Source organism: Diceros bicornis, chromosome 2 (assembly GCF_020826845.1).
Source record: "Diceros bicornis minor isolate mBicDic1 chromosome 2, mDicBic1.mat.cur, whole genome shotgun sequence".
Taxonomy (NCBI): domain Eukaryota; kingdom Metazoa; phylum Chordata; class Mammalia; order Perissodactyla; family Rhinocerotidae; genus Diceros; species Diceros bicornis.
Window position 1 is genome coordinate 21,038,431 of NC_080741.1, and position 19,313 is coordinate 21,057,743.

General features: G+C 40.0%; 1 protein-coding gene across 4 annotated transcripts in view; it reads right to left on the reverse strand.

Annotated features, from left to right (window-relative positions):
- Positions 1-19,313, reverse strand: part of ATP2C1 (ATPase secretory pathway Ca2+ transporting 1) — a 144,512-nt gene that overhangs the window by 116,707 nt on the left and 8,492 nt on the right. The window contains exons 1-2 of one of the 4 annotated variants that reach the window (XM_058553208.1): positions 4,765-4,989; positions 4,298-4,486 (exon numbers count right to left, since the gene is read on the reverse strand). The exons of 2 other annotated variants lie outside the window; for them this stretch is intronic. In XM_058553208.1, coding sequence (XP_058409191.1) covers positions 4,298-4,303 — 6 coding nt within the window. In that variant the 5' untranslated portion in view covers positions 4,304-4,486; positions 4,765-4,989. Of the gene's footprint in view, positions 1-4,297; positions 4,487-4,764; positions 4,990-19,313 lie in introns of those variants that run through there. One more of the 4 variants, XM_058553224.1, reaches the window with a different exon arrangement.

The following is a 19,313-nucleotide window of genomic DNA, read 5'->3' on the forward strand; positions in this document are numbered from 1 at the left end:
GGAGCTCACCCAACCAGTTTTTATTGTACTGCCTTTTACCAATACTTGTCCATATGAAAATCATAAAGATAATCTTGTCACAACCGATGCCTGAAATCATTATAAAAAGAATTTGTCTTTTAACAACGTAAATATGGGGGAACCTCTTGAATTGATCCTTAAAAGACTTTTAAGGTGTTGCATGTAACAATGGTATAATTTAAAATTCACCCCAGCTAACTTTAGCATTAAGCTATTTAACCTAAAACTAAATTTAATCTTGTTAAACAGATTGTGGTTAACCAAAATCTCAAAAGAAAATCAGCCTTGAGCCCCAATAGTGTTCCCTAGGAAACTATTTTGACTGATACTGCTTCAGCTAACAGAGTTGAATTCTGTTGACACTAAATGAATGATAAAAACATTAAGACAAATCAAGTATTTAGGATTCAATTGTCAGAAGGCTATTGCTTACAAATAATCTCTACAGCGTCCTTCCTCTGGGTTAAATTACTACAGTTTATAAAATGCTGTTGCATACAGTCTCTTTCAGTTTCAACACTTTTCTAGAAACACTGATTAAGAATATTATTTTACTGACAAAACTGCAAACAAAATAAATTACATTTCCCAGATCTAAAGATAGAAAATATTTTTATAATCTGATTTCCTATTTCTAGTTAAAGGAATACAATTAGGGTGGTTTCTCTTCCTTTTTTCCTTATAGTTCCTCCAACTATCCTAACACAATCTTTTCTTGAGACATTTCTAGATGATTAACAATTTGAACTTGAATAAGAAACTATTTTAAAAAGTGAAGTGTAAATAAACCTACTATCATTTTCAAATGCTATACAAAGAGAAGGGGTAATTTATTCTGCACCTATTAGCTCTGCCTACAACCTTAAATTAAGCATGTCCTGAAATCATGAAGATTATTACATTTCTATCTGTTAGTCAAAGAAACATTTAAGACTACATTAAATAGTTTCAAACATGTGCATTAAATTTCTATTGTTTTTTCTATGGGAAAGGCCAAATTTATTCCAAAGAAAAAAAATTCATTACTGGAAAGGAGGAACTATGTGCAAAATTCTCCAGCTAGAAATATCTTTTCTAATAAGCCATCCCTTTAAACACACAAATAATTTCTAAAATACCAAAAAAAGAGAATCATTTACTTGTGCGTCTCAGATTCCTAAGTGGTATCTGTTTAGATTTGTGATAAATGTGCAAAAAAGAGTTCCAAAGGATGTGGACAAACCCTAACCCACAAATGGATGTCTAAAACCAGTCCCTGAAATTTCAGGAGATTAACACTTCAAATACTTCCAGTGACTGACAGGAAGTATTCCTGAAGCATCCTGGAGGCCAAAGCTAAAAATTGGTCCAACTTTGCTGAGAAAGTTTAAGTGGGCCATAGGAGAAAGGTCCAGAAGAATAGAAACTGAAGTGCCAAAGAAAAATTACCACCATTGCTGAAAGGAACCACATGGATGAAGTTATTCCCTCCAACAACCATTGCAGACATGGCACACTACCCAAGAACCTTCATGCTACCGCTCCAGGGAGCCACTATCAATTCTACCCTGTACGTACCTAGAGACATAACTTATCTACATACCTGCTGGAGGATTCTCTGTTTGTAAGAAACAGCAGCAATCACTCAATCACTCAAGCATGCTAACTGTGTGTCAACCATTGTTATGGCAACTTCACATATCAGGCTTCACTTATTCCTCACACCAACCCTCCAAGAGGGCATTATCCCATTTATAGACGGGAAAACTTAGAAGCTGAGAAAGCTTAAAAGCATAGTAACTCATCAGATTTTTAGGAGAGGAAAAAAATTACCTGTCAGGATTCAAATCCAAGCCTGTCTCTACACTGTCCCTGGCTTCTTGGTAGAGCTCCAACTTTCTCTATGGGCTTAAAGCCATAACACTACAGAAAATTCTATACTTAACTCCACCCATTCCCTAACTAATAACGACAACTACATACAGAGCATTTTGGTCACTACTGTTCCCCTTTTCAACATTCAACTGACATAAACAACATTAATGCTAGGTTGCATATTAGTATGCAAACACTGGGCTAGGCCATTTAAAATTAACATTTACTGAGTACTTACTATATCCTAGACACTGTTACAAATGCTTACAACAACCTCATAAGGTAGGTTTTATCATTATCCTTATTTTATAGATGAAGAAATTAAAGCACAAAAAGCTTTAATAATTTGCACAAGGCCAAATCACGGGAAGTGATTTGGGGATCCAGCAATCAAATCAGGTTGCCTGGCTCCACAGCACATGTGCTTAAACCCTATCCTTCCTCTCTCCCAAGAGAATTTATACAGGGTTTCTCATCTAACCCTCTTCACTATGTAAGCTAAGTATTATCAATCCCAATTTATAAATGAGGAAACAGAGCCTCAGAAAAGTGAAGTAATTTGCTTAAAGTCACACAATGTTTAGTGGTTAAAGCACGATTTGAATCCATTTTTGTTTCACATCCCTAAGACGTTAATATACCAAATCAAAGGAGGACACTAACTGTAAAAAGGAATACGAAGATGATCTATATATTTCAAAATGGTCAACTGCCTTTGAAAATTTCTAGGTTATTTACAAGTTCTTCTTAAAAAATGTTTAAGTATGAAAAAAGAAAAAATGTTATGGTCATGAGAAACTGATGAAAATGGCCTCTTGATTATCATGAGCCAGAAAACCCCCACACGTTTTTAAGAATTGTATAATCTTTTACTATGAGCCAAATCATTCTTATGTGGCCATAAAGTACGGAGACCCAGCGAGACACCACCACTCCCTCCCACCTCAACAGACAATATGAGCACCAGCTTTACTAGTCTTGCTCCTTTTCCTGAGAGATGAAGAAACAAAAGCAACATCTAAGAATCCATCTACTTTAGGATACTCTCTTAAAACATTCTGAAAGCAGAAACTCAAGTTTTAGATGTTATTTAAGATGCAACTACCAAGAAACAGGTATATGAATGTATTTAATATTCGTCTCTTGTGTAGAAAGGATTTACCTTTCTTAAATCCATAAAGTTAAAGACAAAGAGGGAAAAGCCTCAGAAAAGTGATTTTCCATACCACTAGACAAAAATATTACTGCTTTCAAATGCTGTTTCTAAAGACCCAATTAGACAGCATAAGTCCTCTGCAGTTATACGCTTTAGTATTTCAGAAAATGTCTTCCACCAATTATCCACCCAGAGTAAAAGTGAGCAATATAATCGTGCCTCTCATCATATTTCCCACATATCCCAGGGGTCTAACATAGCAAAACAAATTATATTGCATATAAGAAACATATATTTTAAAATTACTAGTGCTACTTAGAACAATCAAGCTTAAATTCTCAACAATGCAAAAACAAATTAGAAAGCAGCCAGCAAGCCCAACTGCAGTTCCTTTGTATCAGATAGAGATTTTAAAGACCAAAACATACAAGAGGACTAACTGTAATTTGTAAAAAACAAAAAAAAAAGGAAGAAAAAAAAAGATATTATCACGAGTCAGAAGTCAGTCCAAACAATAACTGTGGTTGTTTCAGGAGGGAAAAAAATAATTTATTCAGAGTTGCTCAACGCTTTTAAAAAATAATCTGTGCTGTCTATGAAAAGCATTAAATATTTTAACCACGCCAAAGGAATCAAGTAACCTGTGAATGATCATCTAGTGCGTTCAAAGTGTACAGTGGACAAACAGGTTCCACCGTCAACCCTCTAAATGATGTTTTGAAATAGAGGAACTTTAAGAAAGGAAATCACGTCATAACATTTCGTTAAATTCAAAGTTGTTTTTTGTGAATTGAAAAACAGTGAGTTTTTTTCCAAAGGTGCATTTAATAAAATATCGTTTTCTTTCTTATAAACGAATCCAGTCACATACCATATATCAAGGCTTGATATGCAAATACCCAGAGATGCAGTCCATCCCCTTCCCTCCCCATTTCCACTTCCCCTCGAGTGATTCCTTTCAAATAGCTATTTAAACAAGCATAGATGCTATCTGAAATGAAAACTTCCCTTCCATTTCCTAAGCTGAAGAAAGCAGGATTCTCAGGAACGCAGACTCAAGCTCAGTCACCCCCAAAAACCTTAATTTCCGAAATGCCCTCTGTTACCAAAATAAAAGCTAGATATCCTAAGAAAGCAATTCCTTGGACACTTCACAAACAAAGGAAAAAATAAAGAAAATAAAAAGCGAGGAAGAGAAAGACAACTTAAGAGCAAACCACCACACCCTCAACTCCGCGTTGCAACCCATCTGCCAGGGGCCTTTACCTTCATTTTCCATCGAAACTGCACTTGGATTGATGGCTACAAAGTCTTTAGTGTCAGCCACGGCCACACGGGGAATAGAGAGGAGAGGAGGAGGACAAGGAAGAGAAGCCCCCGGAATCCCAGGCTGTCACCCCCGCTCCCGGCCACACGTCCCACGGCTGCTCCCACCACCCCTAGCAGCAGCAGCATCTGCAAGAGAAACCGGGAGAAGCGGCGCTGACGAGAGACGGGGCGAGGAGGGAGCCCCCAGACCCCGCGCCCTCCGCCTCGACCACCCGCAACGCCCCCAGCACAAGCCGGCTGGGCGGCGCCCGAGAGACACTCCCCAGCCAGGGTATCCCCGGACAGCCTCCTCCCTCAGGACCTGGAAGTTTCTGGAAATTGGGGGTGGGGGTAGCGGCTAGTAGGTAATACTGGTGTCCTCCCCAAGCCCCGGACCCCCGTCCTCCAGGCTGCGGGGGACTCACCCGCGGGGCTCACGGGAGCGCCCCGCGCGCCTCAGGAGAAAAGGAGCGGCTCGCCGGACGGCGGCGCTAAGGCGGGAGCCTGCTCCCGGCGTGAGGAGGCAGCGAACGGGAAGGAGGGCGGGCGGGGAGGGGAAGGGAGAGGAGGTGAGGGGACCAGTCACGATCGGGCCGGCCGGCTCGGCGTGGCCGCGCTGGTGCGCTCCCGCCTCCGCCTCCTGCGCTGGGGCCCTCCCCGCCGCCCGCCGCCCCGGCGCGCCCCGCACTCCCGGGCCCGCCGCGAACCGAGCTTTGTCGCTACTACTTCCGCTGCGAGAGGCGCGCGCGCACGCGCACTCGCACGCACAGGCGTGGACGGCGGAAGTGAAGGCCGAGCCGCCTGCGCCGAATGGGTTCTGGTTGGAAGCGGAGCAGTCCGGTAGCAGGGCACGTGGGGCCAGCTGCCAGCCCCGGGCCTACCTGCTCTGTGGAGACTCCTCGCTGACCCCCGGGGACGGTGCCCGCCCGTTTGTACGCACCCGCTGGGCGCGAGGGTCGAAGACCCGCTCGCTCCCCTGCGCTGGCCACGCATTCTCAGGAGGCAGCCGCCGGGTCGCACCCAGCGGGTAGGCAAAATCATGGTCGCTGTCGCCGAGGTGTTTGAGCGCCCTTAACAAAGGCGACAGGGGAAGCCCCTCCTGTTGGGGTGGCCGTCACAATCTCGGCAGGCGACGCGAGGACCGCCGAGGGAAGGGGCGAGCGCAGAGGGGCGCTGGGGTTCTTACTGGGACCTCGCATCCTCACTTGCAGACCCCTGTTTTTGCGCAGAGACGGCTGCTTTGCTCTAACTGCGGGAGCGGGTCGTCGCGGGGCGACTTCCCAAAGTTCTGTCCCGGTAACGGGTCGGCTTCAGTGCCCGTGTATAATGTGAGGGCAAAGATCAGCCTCAGAGAGCTCAAAGGAGGATTCAACCTGTTTCATTCGTTTTAAGGGTGTGGAACCCGAGAGGTTGGAACAGCTAGAAACCCAGCATCCAGAGATGGAAGCTGAAGAATGGGCATTACTTTCGGCCACTAGCTATGTCTTTTGCCGTTTGAACCTTTCACTTGTTCAGTACCCAACTCAGACCTCCAATAAGTGAGTTTTGACTGACGGTTGATTTGAATAAGCCTTGGTAAGCCAAACGCAGGAGACATTGAACCCAAGTCCTCTTGCACCCAAATCCACTAGAGGGCAGGTGTACATCTGCTGCGTTAGAGCGCATCCTCCAAAGAACTTCAGACCACAAAAGAAAAGTCCTGTTACATGTTAGAGGTATTTTTCCCCATCAACACTTATACGCATTAAAAAATTAACCTCTTATCGCAGGTCCTGTAGCATATCCCAAGATGTTCTCTGATTACATGTTCAGTGTCAAAATAAACAAATGAGCGGGGTTGCCTGTTTCCCTATGTTTGGTCCTAAGTAAGTGGAACTAGTCTAGGATCAAAAATCCTGGACAGCTTTTTAGATTTTAAGAAACATTGGGATTTAATTCAGCAAGGTCACTTTAAAATTTCAAAAGGGACACCATAAAAATCAGGATGAAGTAGATTTCTAGCATCAGAGTTAATATTCACAACCCACCCTTTTCTTGCATGCTTAGTGATTTTCGTCTACCAGTGGTGTTATAAGCCTATGATTTTACAACAATGAATGTGCTGTCTCTTGCTCAATGTAATCAATTTGTAATGATTATTAGTTACTACACTTTTTGGACCTTGACACCACAGCATCAAATTAAAAACATAAGAAAGCATCAAAAGTAGGAAATGTATACGATATAGACATTATTTGAAATTAATGTATGATTTCACAAAATAGAAGATAATATCACTGTACAGATTTTATTATTGGATTGCTTTAATTATCTCAAACATTTTAAGGCAATTTTTCAGAATTAATCTGTTGTGCACTGCAGTACCCCAGCATTAACACTGAATCCATAATTAACTCCCCCAAAGATTTATCACTCCATAGCTTATACCTAAAGTAGCTTACTCTGGAATTTTACTTTTTGGTTGCCTAAATTGTGAAAGCCATTGTTCCTACTGCTAAGCCAAAAAAGTAACTGGATAAAACCAGCTTTGTCCGGAAAAATTGTTACATACTTCATTCTTAATCCAGTATCAGTCATCTCACAAATTCCTAGGCTTGGGAGCAGCAAAAAACCTTTAAGGATAGCTGGTCCAACTGCTTAACTGATCCTTCAGCCTCATCAACATACCTCTACAGAGCGATCCTCTATTCTATGCCTATACACCTCCTCTACCAAGTTAGCCAACATTAGTAGCATCAACTTTGACTTCTATATATATGAAAGAGCATTTATTAACACTATTCAAGCCAGAGCAGTGGGGAATGCGTTGGCCACAAGCTTCAGAAATCCTCTTCCTTCTCCCAGCATCTCCTCCTCTAACCTACCATGAGACTTTTGTGTAGCAATCTCTACCTCCTCATCTTGGGGGAAGGGGTCTAAAATATATATACACTGCATCACATATATATACATACATATATTATGAGATTTTAGATATAGATACAGGCATAACTACCCTTGTTTTTCTCAAAAGGTTGTTGCAAGGATCTGATACAGTGAAGACAGCTTTTAAATTATAAGCATTGTAAAAGTATAAGATTATCATACAGAGAAACAAGCAAAAGCATGGACTATTAGCTAGCTAGGATGAGATCCATGACAATGAAATGTACTATGTTCAAGTTTCCTCTTATTTCTTCTTTGGAAATCAATGCTCAAAATCTATTCTACTCTCGTTTTGTTCCGAATATTTAACCTACAAAATTAAATATATCTGATGCAAAAAGGGGTCACATATGAGCAATAGAGGGGAAATTTGTCAGGCATCTGTGGTTGTGGGAACTATTACAAACAGAAGATTGAGGAAGAATGGTCACGATGTTCTGATTTTATTTATACCATGCCTTATTACACAAAGGATGTGAAGCATCTTGTTTTTAATATCAAATTCGATAGCTGGCATTTTTATAAACCCAGATGATAAAGGAATGTGTAGCCCTCTAGGATTTAAAAATTAACTTGGAAAAGGTTATTTTAAAATCTTTCTTCAATTAATGTCTTATTTTAAAGTCTATTTTAACATTGTTTTAAGTACCAAAGGTTTTAAGGACCAAAGGTTAATAGTTAAGGAATTTTACCTAGCTGTTAGAAAAGAAGTTGTCATTTTTTAAGTTGGATATTTTAAAAGCATATGAAGATGCAACACTTATTTTTATAAGCTAACCCACTCCAACAGAACAACAGAAGTATTTTTTTATAGGATAAAGGATATGCTAAGGGTCAAGTTTGGGGAAATAGTCTTATTGCAAGAAGTGTCATATGAAATGAGTGTCTAACAACCACCTGCCAGAATTGCTGTAAATCTGCTTGATTCTATGTTTTAGCAGTGCCAGAAGAGTGAAAATTGGAAGCAAGAATAAGAATCAAATGGGCTCCGGGGCCAGCTGGTGGCGCAAGCGGTTAAGTGTGCGCGCTCCGCTGCGGCAGCCCAGGGTTCGTCGGTTCGGATCCCTGGCGCACACCGATGCACTGTTTGGCAAGCCATGCTGTGGCGGCGTCCCGTATAAAGTGGAGGCAGATTGGCACGGATGTTAGCCCAGGGCCAGTCTTCCTCAGCAAAAAAAAAAAAAAAAAAAGAAAAAAAAAGAGGAAGATTGGCAGATGTTAGGGCAAGGCTGATCTCCTCACGAAAAAAAAAAAAAAAAAGAATCTGGGCCGGCCCGTGGCTTAGCGGTTAAGTGCGCGCACTCCACTGCTGGCGGCCCAGGTTCGGATCCCTGGTGCGCACTGATACACCACTTCTCCGGCCGTGCTGAGACCGCGTCCCACATACAGCAACTAGAAGGATGTGCAGCTATGACATACAACTATCTACTGGGGCTTTGGGGGAAAAAATAAATAAATAAATAAAATTAAAAAAAATAATCAAATGGGCTCAAAAATGAACCATCTGTGTTTGGTTGGTTTTAATAGCGCACAGATACCCAAGTACTTTACAAATATTTTATCAGCCCACAAAATTCCATAGCTTTTACACTTGCTAGCATTCTAGACATGAAACATTTGATGAAACTGAGCAGAAGAAACTAGAGAAATTAAAGCGTACTCTTGATTTTTATTTTTAAAGAAATTTATTTCAAGTATGACTCGTGTCCCCATTCAACGGGTTCTGAGCTTGTGATGTTCAGGATCTTTGGTATGTATTACCAATATTCCGGTTGGAGGTGAGGATAGGTGGGGGTGCAGGTGAGGATAAGAAAGGGAAGGAGGAAGTGCAAAGTGAGTGTGAGCCCCATGTCCAAAAGTCAACTCCGGACTTCATTATTTCCATGGAAAATAGATACACAATATTCCATGTTACATACACCCCAAGATTTGTTTTGAGATAAAAATGTACCATTTAAAAGGTATTCTGTCTAGTTTCCAAACTGGCATAATTCATCTCTGGCCCCAAAATATTTTGTCCGTAGTGAATATGTATTAAAGACCTATTGAATAAGTGGGTAATCTGGAAAATGGTCATTATAAATAAATATTTGTTTTTGAATGAATAAACACAATCCCACCTTTGACTTTGCTGCTTGCTTCCTATGATCAAACTAAAACATGAGCTTCTACTTTCTCTGTAAAGCAAAGAAGAATTAAGGGATTTTTCAAAGGTTTAAAAATGAACTTACATCTCCAAAACGCAAAGGTGTTAGCTAAAACAACTTGATCTGAAAGGGAATAAGTCCTAATCATTGCAAGAAGTGTTAAAAATTGAGCAGTGCTCAGAGCAGATGAAATTTCACACCTGGATTTTGAGCCCAGGTAACCATTTGAAATGAAAAGATAACAATGTTGAGGTGGCTGCTTCCATGCACATAGGAAATTTCAGCTGAGCTTGTGCTTTGGATTGTGACGGCATGCATATCAATACCTGGCAAAGTCAAAAGCACTATAATTTCCAGCACAGTCTTCAGTTATTACCTTAGGGATCAAAGAATCTACTCTGAATTCTTGGACAAGACAGCTAGGAAACCCGGTATAAGCAATAGGCCTTAAAATAGCCAATTAAGTTAAATTGCCACTGGCCAGGATCTCCTGCTAACTTTGAAAGCCTTGCTGGTGGGTTGGTTGTCATAAATAGTTGAAACTACCAGACAGTTTCCATAGCATGTCTGCTGCCCGCCTGCTGTGTTTGCAGTAATAGCCCAGGCCTCCTCCCTCCATTTAAATGCTTTCTCAATTTCACCTCAGAAACATTTTCAGTCTCTCTTTACTCGGCTGCACATTGGGGTCTGAGAAAGCTTTGGAAAACGTTGCATTTCCTCAGACCTCCAAAATGGTATGTTTTGCACTTAAAAGTCTTCTACCCCACCATTTTCTGGATGTCTAGATTTTCTAGATGTCGGAAATATTTTTTGCAAAGCTTGCATCTTTGCCTGAACTTGTCCCAGGTCCCCCCAGGCCCCCTGCAGAAATCCTCTCTCTCCACTGTGCTTCCTATTGTGAGAACAAATGAGAAAAAAGGCACAAAAATGCCATTATGATAATAAATTAGAACAGGAGATCCCCAGCTTTAGAAATTGCCCAAGCCTTCATGAGGATCCTGAAGTTTAGCCCTGGACAATCATACAAACAAACCGTACTCCCACTGAGCATGCTACACAAAATAAGAAACCCACACCAAAGAGATGGTTTGCAAGATAGATGATGGAGAAGAGAGAATTGCAATTTGCCAAGGTGGTTTGCCAGATAGATGATAGAGAAGGAGAATTACAAGTTGGCAGGAAGCAGTTTTTGCAGCACAAGCAAATTGTTAAACCTTTAGGTTAGAAAATTCATCACTACAAATAACAATCAGGTGGAAAATTAGATTAGCAGCATTTACAATACACCTTCAAGCAATTTCATTTTTGCTTTCTTGGTTATAAAAAGCAATATTTGTGTAGCCTATTTCAGAAGATATCAAAATAATTTGATTTTGCCAAATATCTTATATTTGGGGGGATTAGTGGAGATTCTGGAAAGGAAAAAAAAGCTTTCTACAAGCCAAGAACAAGTAAACTGAAGTGCAAATTTAGAGCTTGAACTGGCCCAACCAGTTCCAAGTTCAAACAGTTGAATGCAAAACTATTTTCTAAGAAAATGCTACTGTGTCAACTACTAGGAATATTGGTGCACTGTCCCACTATAGAATGTTTAACAGGAAGCTGGCAAACTAGAAATGGCATTCAGGCCCTATGAGGAGAGTAAAAGGAACTCTGTTATATTCCAAATGATAAAGTACCTCTTGTAATGAACATTACCAGTGATCTTTAAACATCCATTCCCCTCCAGGATCATTAGTCGAAGTTAGTGTTTCTCAAAGTGTGGCCCTCACTACCAGCAGCATCAGCATCACTTGGGAACTTAGTAGAAATGCAGATTCCCTGAGACCTACTGAGTCAGAAGGTCTGGGGGTTGGACTCAGCAATATGTGATTTAACAAGCTTTCCTTTCTTCCCCATAGTTCTGAATGCTTGGAGGTACTGCAGCCATCTTATTCCCCCTCCCTCCTCACCTCCTCATGGAAAAGCCAACACCAAGGATGGCAAAGTAGTGATGAGAGGAAGCAAAGTCCTGTAATACATAATTAAGCTAACAAATCAACCAACTCTGGAGCCTGTCCTACCACAGGACTTCCTTTAATGTGAGACCATAAACAAATTATATTTTCCGTGACTTTGGCAGCTGGAAGCATCCTAACCGATAGAGTATTAAATGAGAAAAAATAGTTTACTTTAGATAAATAGGTTAAATGTTAGTTGGTTGATGCTCTGGCTGCTCCTGTAGAAGTTAAAAGAATTCAGTATAATATGACATTCAAATGATAAAATGTTAAATAAATTACTTAAAATACTAAAGGCAATGTTAATTAACAGAAAGTTACAGACTAAGATGTAAGTCAAAAAGACTAAACAAGAGAGTGTGTCTGTTTTTGAAGTGATTTCCACACTAGCATATAAAGTAAAAAACTGGCTATTAATTTCAGAAGCTCCTTTGACAAGGTTTTCTTAGTTCTACTTAGGAGTATTTTTAAATTATGTAACTGTACTTTATTCTTGAAAACTAGTGAGATGTTAGAATTTTTACTTTCTTATGTAGTTGTATGTCCTGGCACCAGGCTTTTTCTTGTTTAATTCTTCAACTAATGACTACCTTGGTGATAGATTCTACTATGAAATTGCTAAAATGAAATTAAGTTTACACTTTCCTAAAGTATGACATAGTCATTTTTTTCAACAAACTTGACGAAGATATTTATTTTGAGGTTTGCACATCAATTTGCTTCTGTTTTCTGATTTAGAGCAGTTAAAAAGGTATGATATTAAAAAAAAAAAAATCTCTACATGTATTCTTCCTTAGTTTAAATGACTAAGTTGCTCATTTTAACACTGGAAAAGTGCTTGGAAAGGTAAAGATGCCAACATTGCACATTTGATTAAAGATTTTAAATTACTTTTAAGGAAATGAGAGTCAATTTTCACTGAACAGCCAATAAAACTACACATTTGTTTAGGGCTTTTCAGTTGACATAACACTCCCATGTACGTAATTAAATTTAATCCTCACAACCCTACAAAGTAAGTAGACTAGATCCTGTTAATTGCTTTTTATAGGTGACAAAGCTGAGACTCACACAGGTGAAGCTCCTTGCACAAGAATTCTCACTATTCAATGTCAAAGCGAGGAGTCAAATATCCATCTTGGCTTCAATTCCCTTAATGCTTCTACAATGACCTATTAGAAAATATATTATAAACTGCCGTGTTTATTGAATTACCTTTTATAGTTTATCATTTTGTTTGTTAAATTCTTGCATCATTCAACTCAATGCGGCACCCTGCAACCTTGATAGCCATTAATTCCTGAGCCTAAGATCTCTGCCCCTCGAGCTCATTTGATGACATTCAAGAATGCGTTAATTAGGGGCCAGCCCAGTGACCTAGTGGTCAAGTTCATGTGTTCTGCTTAGGTGGCCCTAGCAGTGTTCCCCAGTTCAGATCCTGGGCACGGACCTACTCACTGCTCATCAAGCCATGCTGAGGTGACCTCCCACATAGAAGAACTAGAAGAAACTACAACTAGGATATACAACTATGTACTGGGGCTTTAGGGAGAAAAAAGAAAAAGAGGAAGACTGGCAACAGATGTTAGGTCACAGTCAATCTTCCTCAAAAAAAAAAAAGAATTCACCAAAAAAAAAAGAATGTATTAATTAATAAGGACTTGATTTTAAAACATCCTTGGTCATTGTCTACATCTATTCACTTGTTCTTATTTAACCTTGGGACATCATCACTTGGGAAATCACGATCTAGGCAGAAGCTGTTCTAGAATCTCTTGGGTTTATCTACTCGGAGTTGAAAATTACTGCTAAAATGGGAGTGTAATCGTAGAGCAAATAATCACAGACAGGCATTTTAGAGAGATTATTCACTAGGTAATTAAGATATTCATCAACATGCTTTATTGAAAAATACATATTAAACACACGTTCTAAGGATCTAAAAGCCACTAAACAGTATTAGGAACACTGATTTCATCTTTCCAAGTGGTAAAATTTTTCTTTGTTCTGAGTCCTTATAATTATATTTACATATTAACCAGAGTAGGGGCAAGGGAAAAACTGAGATTTTGTTTTTAATGCTGACTTCATAATGGCTTTAGATAGTATGGAGGACATAACTCTTACACCTTTTTTATAGTCCATAATTTAAATCAACAATTAAAATTCTCAGTTGCCATATCAGTTTCATCAGTAAACAGCTACAAAAGAAGGAATTAAAGAGATACGAACATACTTTAGATTATATTCTTACAGCAAAGACACTGTTGAATGATTTCTTGCATTACTAAGCATTATGTAATGCTACTAGGCATGGGGCAGCTGTCGTTGAAAATGGTCAGTTAAGAACCTGTGAAGTGTAAATCATCATCATTATCCCCCCGGCTTTAGCGACAACTCTCCATCTTCTAAATGACGTAGGTGCTATTCTTTTTGTGTGTGTGTGAGGAAGATCAGCCCTGTGCTAACATCTGCCAATCCTCCTCTTTTTTTTGCTGAGGAAGACTGGCCCTGGGCTAACATCCGTGCCTCATCTTCCTCCACTTTATATGGGACGCCGCCACAGCATGGCTTGCCAAGCGGTGCATCAGTGCGTGCCTGGGATCCAACCCGGGGATCCAAACCAGCGAACCCCAGGCCACCACAGCAGAACACGCATACTTAACCACTTGCGCCACGGGGCTGGCCCCCAACATAGGTGCTATTCTTGAGATGGTATGGTAACACCTGTCAGCTTTGATTTTGAAAATATGCGTCAACAAATGATCTACATCAGTGGTTCTCAAACTGTGGTCCTTACCATTAGAAATGCAAATTCTGGGGCCCCATCTCAGATCTACTAAATTAACAACTCTGAGGGTAGGGCCCTGCATTCTATAGTTTAGTCCTTTAGGTGACTCCAATGCATGCTAAAGTTTGAGAACTGATTTACAAGAAACATAAAACTTTGATCTAAAAATATTTTGATCTAAAAATATTTCTAATACTCCTCAACTCTAAAGAACAGAGTGAGAGTGTATATCAGTATTTTAAACCTCCTCCAGGATTCTTAAATCAAATAGGACTTTGAACTTCTTTGAGTAGATACTTGTTGGCCTAAAATCAGTTATTTTAAAAGACCAGGGGAAGGGGCATTAAGACCATAAAGTGATCATACTTCGCCCCTCTCAAGTAACTCTGAGCGTGACATCAGCATAGCCATGGAACGGAGAAGAAAATGGAGGGGGCAGTGCAGGGGCGATGGAGCTCCAGTTGTGTTCCCAGCTGGGAAGTCTCCTTTGTTTTCTCATTCTAGGTCAGGACCTTTGGAACAATGCTACTTTGACCAGGTGCATCAGACTTTAGCAGCACCGGTTAGATGAAAGAAGGGGAAAAAAAGCTTCGTATATAGAAAATGCTATTCTCTTGAAACAGTGTATTCCTCAGAGAAATAGTTTCATCCCTTAAAAAGAAAACAAACAAAAGAACTATGTAACATTTCAGAGGCTACAGAAAAAATTTTTAAGTACATTATACAGAAATTATATGTTGAGGACAGAGCAAAAGGGTAGTTTTTCAACAGCAGTGAAATAGATTTTCACACTATTCAATCACTTTAAACAATTTGATTATAAACTATGCAGTCGTTATATAAGACCAAAATACTTCTATAATACGCTTTATTTATTTTGAGCTGTAGTTGTAGGCCAACTAACCTTATAAGAAGGTTCATGGTACAGGGCAGGACTGCGTACGTGTAAGGACAGTTATTCGTAGAACAAAGGAAGAGAGTAAGATGAGCCAAGAGTTTCTTTTAAGAGGAGGATATACACGAGAAAACTGGGCATTTGAATACATTACCAATGAGCAAAATTCAGCGAAGAAATCCGACATAAAGGTGATTTTATCCAGAGACAAGTTACAGTAACTATGTTATAATTGCAAGTAACAGATGAGTTTGCAAAAGCTTGATGATATCTTAATGAATTCTTAAAGCCTTTCTTTAGCGCTGGTATAACTTTTCTACTGTGTAGTCTTTAACAGCAGTAACATGCTCCTTCTCTATGTGTGTTAACTGGCCTATTTGGAAGGATAGTAAATGGTGTATTTAATATTAATTAGGCCAATGTAGGAGTTTTGAGGTCTATTGTATTTGCAAATAATCTCATTACAAATAATGTCTTTTGCAAATATTTACAGGGGTGGGGGCCCTTTGAGTTTTAGCAGAACCAGAACATCTCTATTTCCATAGTGCTGTTACTATGGAACTAAATACACCGAAAAAACGTCCCCTACTTCATTCAATGGGGTGCGGAGCTCAAGCTGCTCAGAATAGGACCTCATACAACACTACTTTTGAAGCCACCCTGTGGCGTGGACTGTTGTGTATTATAATATAACGCCATTTTTTTGTTATACCGTCCCTCCAGAGCTGGATTTTCTTGGAAACCAAGGAAGCTTAAGTTTCAGGGCCCTTTTCTTGCAGAGGCCCCCTTTAAGGCCCTGAAAGAGACTCTAGCAATGTTCTCACGCTCTTATGTTTTGGTATACTTTGCAAAAGATATTTTAACTTCAATTGATTTTCGAGTACTCTTTTTGCTGACTTTTCCTCCTTCACACTTCTCCTATCAGGCAGCATTGGAGCGGCCAAGGGCAAAATTTTGGATCTGGCTTAAAGGAAGTTGGAATAAGGATATGGGTAGGTTTCGTTTGGATTTAGTGGGGTATATAAATGTGGTTTGTAGTCATGTCTGTGTATGGTTAAGTTACTGCTAGCTGTCCTGGTAGAGAAGGACACCCAGGAGTATTCCTACTACCTACTGTACTGAATCACAAGGCCTGAAATCTTCATATACATGTGTCCAATAGTGCCCAGCATCTGACGTATGTGAGTGGTAAAGGAAAAACAGAGCCAGAAGCTAGTCTATGGAACTTTTCTAGACTCTAAGAAAAAACAAATATAAATTAACTATGGTAGAGGAGTATCTGAATTATCTTTCAATTATCTCTTCAGAGAGTGTTAGAAAATCATTGTCATATGAAGTGGTGATTAAAGACTCTACAACCCAAAATGTAGGAACGAAACATCTTAGGGTACATCAGTTAATTAGTAAAAACACTTATTCTTCTAGATTTTGTGGTTTGTGGTATTTGTCATCCAAATTTGTAATTTGTTGTGATTTCTTATTCCATTCTAAATTAATATTCACTTTGTATCTAATTTAATATTTACAATTTGGTATTCTTCTTCTGTTTGTTTTTTGTGAGGAATATCGGCCCTGAGCTAACATCTGCCAATCCACCTCTTTTTGCTGAGGAAGACTGGCCCTGGGCTAACATCCATGCCCATCTTCCTCCACTTTATATAGGACACTACCACAGCATGGCTTGCCAAGCGGTGCATCAGTGCACGCCTGGGATCTGAACCGGTGAACCCCGGGCCGCCACAGTGGAGCATGCACACTTAACCACTTGCGCCACCAGGCCGGCCCCTATTCTTCCTTTTTTTGTGTGTGTGGAAGATTGGCCCTGCGCTAACATCTGTTGCCAGTCTTCCACTTTTTCTTTTTTCTCCCCAAAGCCCCGGTACATAGTTGTGTATCATAGTTGTAGAGTTGTGGCTCTTCTCTGTGGGACGCCGCCTCAGCATGGCTTGATGAGCAATGAGTAGGTCTGCGCCCAGGATCTGAACGGGTGAACCCCAGGCCGCCAAAGTGGAACGCACGAACTTCGCTACGCCACCAGGCCGGCCCCTCTTCTTCTTAAAAGAAGTTCCCCCAAATTGAATAACCTTCAAACCTCTCAAAAACATGGCTCTCCACCTATAAGGATTTAAGTTGTCTTTCTGGCAGTAGTTATGGTGGTTTTATTTTTAACCCCTTTATCCTCAATAAATGAAAGAAAATCTAATATCAAGGAAAGAAGAAAGAAAAGAAAGGAAAGAGTGAGGGAAAGAAGGGGAGAAAGGGACTCTACCTATGGGAGGTATCTCGGTATGAGGCAATGAATCAGGCTGTGGACTCAAGCAGACAGGCGAACCTGGAGCTAAAATCTTACTGCCATCATTTATGAACGATGTACCAAGGTATCTAACTTCTTTAAACTTCAATTCTCTCATCCATAAAGTGGGGATAATACCACCAATTTTGTAAGGTTATTATGAATATTAAATGAAAACATATGTAAAGGACCTTGCCAAGTGCCTGGCACATATAAGGCATTTAATAAAAATTTAAAATTCCTTATTCTTGAATGTGTAATCCAAGTTGTATTTCTTGAGATAGCCTTATTAATATGCTGCCTTTGGGATAAGTAGGAAAGAAATAACTCCAGCATTTTTCCTGCTCTCTTCACAGCAAATTATGAGCAGTACAACATATGGGGGAAGTTCATTCTTTTTTCTGTTAAGACATGGAACTGTCTGTACAAGGTGAGAAAATATGTCATCTTCCATTCTGAACAAAAGTCAGCAAATAAAATGTTGCAGACAAAACTGTCTAAGAAGGGGAGTAGGATAGCAAATTTAGGAATCTGCACAAAAAGCTACACTGTAGTTCACAAAAAAAGGGTTTCACATTTGAGTTAATGTGCTTATTTCAAAGACAAAGGTTTTGGTGTTCATCCATTTACTGACTCCTGTGTTTCAAAGGCATCTGAGCACAGTAGATTAGGAAAGTTTAAAAGCAGATAACAGGATTAGAAATAGCTCAAAAGTCAACTCAGGGTCTAGGTGTCTCCCAGGCGTGTCTAACACTTCACAGCTGTGATAATATGAACAAGAAGGATGGAACACCTTCAGAAGGGACCATAATAAGCAGCAAGTTAAGAGCATTAAGTGCAGGAAAAAAAGAATTGAAGGTAAAAAATGTTTGATATTAAGAAAAAAAACCCAACAGTGGTTAAAGTGCCACAAGATAACCTGAAATTTCTCAGTATCCCTGTCCATCAATGATTACATAAATATACTTAGTTATTTATTCCTTACACTGGAGGGGGTTATAAAACCCATAAAACTGTGGGTATAAGTAGTTCAGTGGTCAATCAGGCTCGGAAAAGCTAGTCACCAGTGCATAAGCTTTTCACCCGAGGTGCTATATTTTCTTTTTTTGATGGAGGATTATATGCTGCTTGAATCTCCAAAGACATTTTATTCTGCCTTCTTTGGCCTTAGATTTCAGAGCAACATGCTCAGATTGTGGAGTACCTACCACTAACCAAAGAAAACAAATGAATTCTAATGATGCACTTGTGCCCTCTCTCTGTTCCTAAGGTATGTGAATTGTCCATCTTTCCACTGCTCACTGCACTAGAATCTTGGGGCTGGAAGGGGCCTGGTAAGTCATTCAATCTTCTCTTTCATGATGTAGAAACCATCACTACAACGTCCTCCAAGCAGGGGTCACATACCCTACCTCTCATTTTTAGAAACTCCATCCTTGTTATTGTATCACAATGTCTCCCTTCAGTTTTGCCCATTAGTCATGGTTGTTTCCTCTGGAACCTCCTAAATGCATCTCTGTTTTTCTTCTATGAATTAGCCCTATGGGTCTTGTGAAACACAGAAACAAATGCATACAGAGAAACAATCAAGTCTTAAGATTCTTCCTCACAGAGCCGAACATCCAGGATTCTTTCAAGCACTTCTGTCTCAGGATAGCGTTCATTACCTGCTTAATTCCTCCCTCTGCCTCCCATGAACCAATTCTACAAACTTGTATTCAGTTCCTTCCATCCAATAGGCACTTTGCTAGTCATCCAGGACATACTGGGAATCAAACAGCCCCACAAATAGATGCAAAATTGCTACTGGGATAAGTACAGCAAAGCAGAGTTACAAGGTGCCTTCAAAATATATAATGGGAGACAGGACCAAGGTGGGAAAGTCAGAAAAGGCCGCCCTAAGGGAGTTAATATTGCATTAAG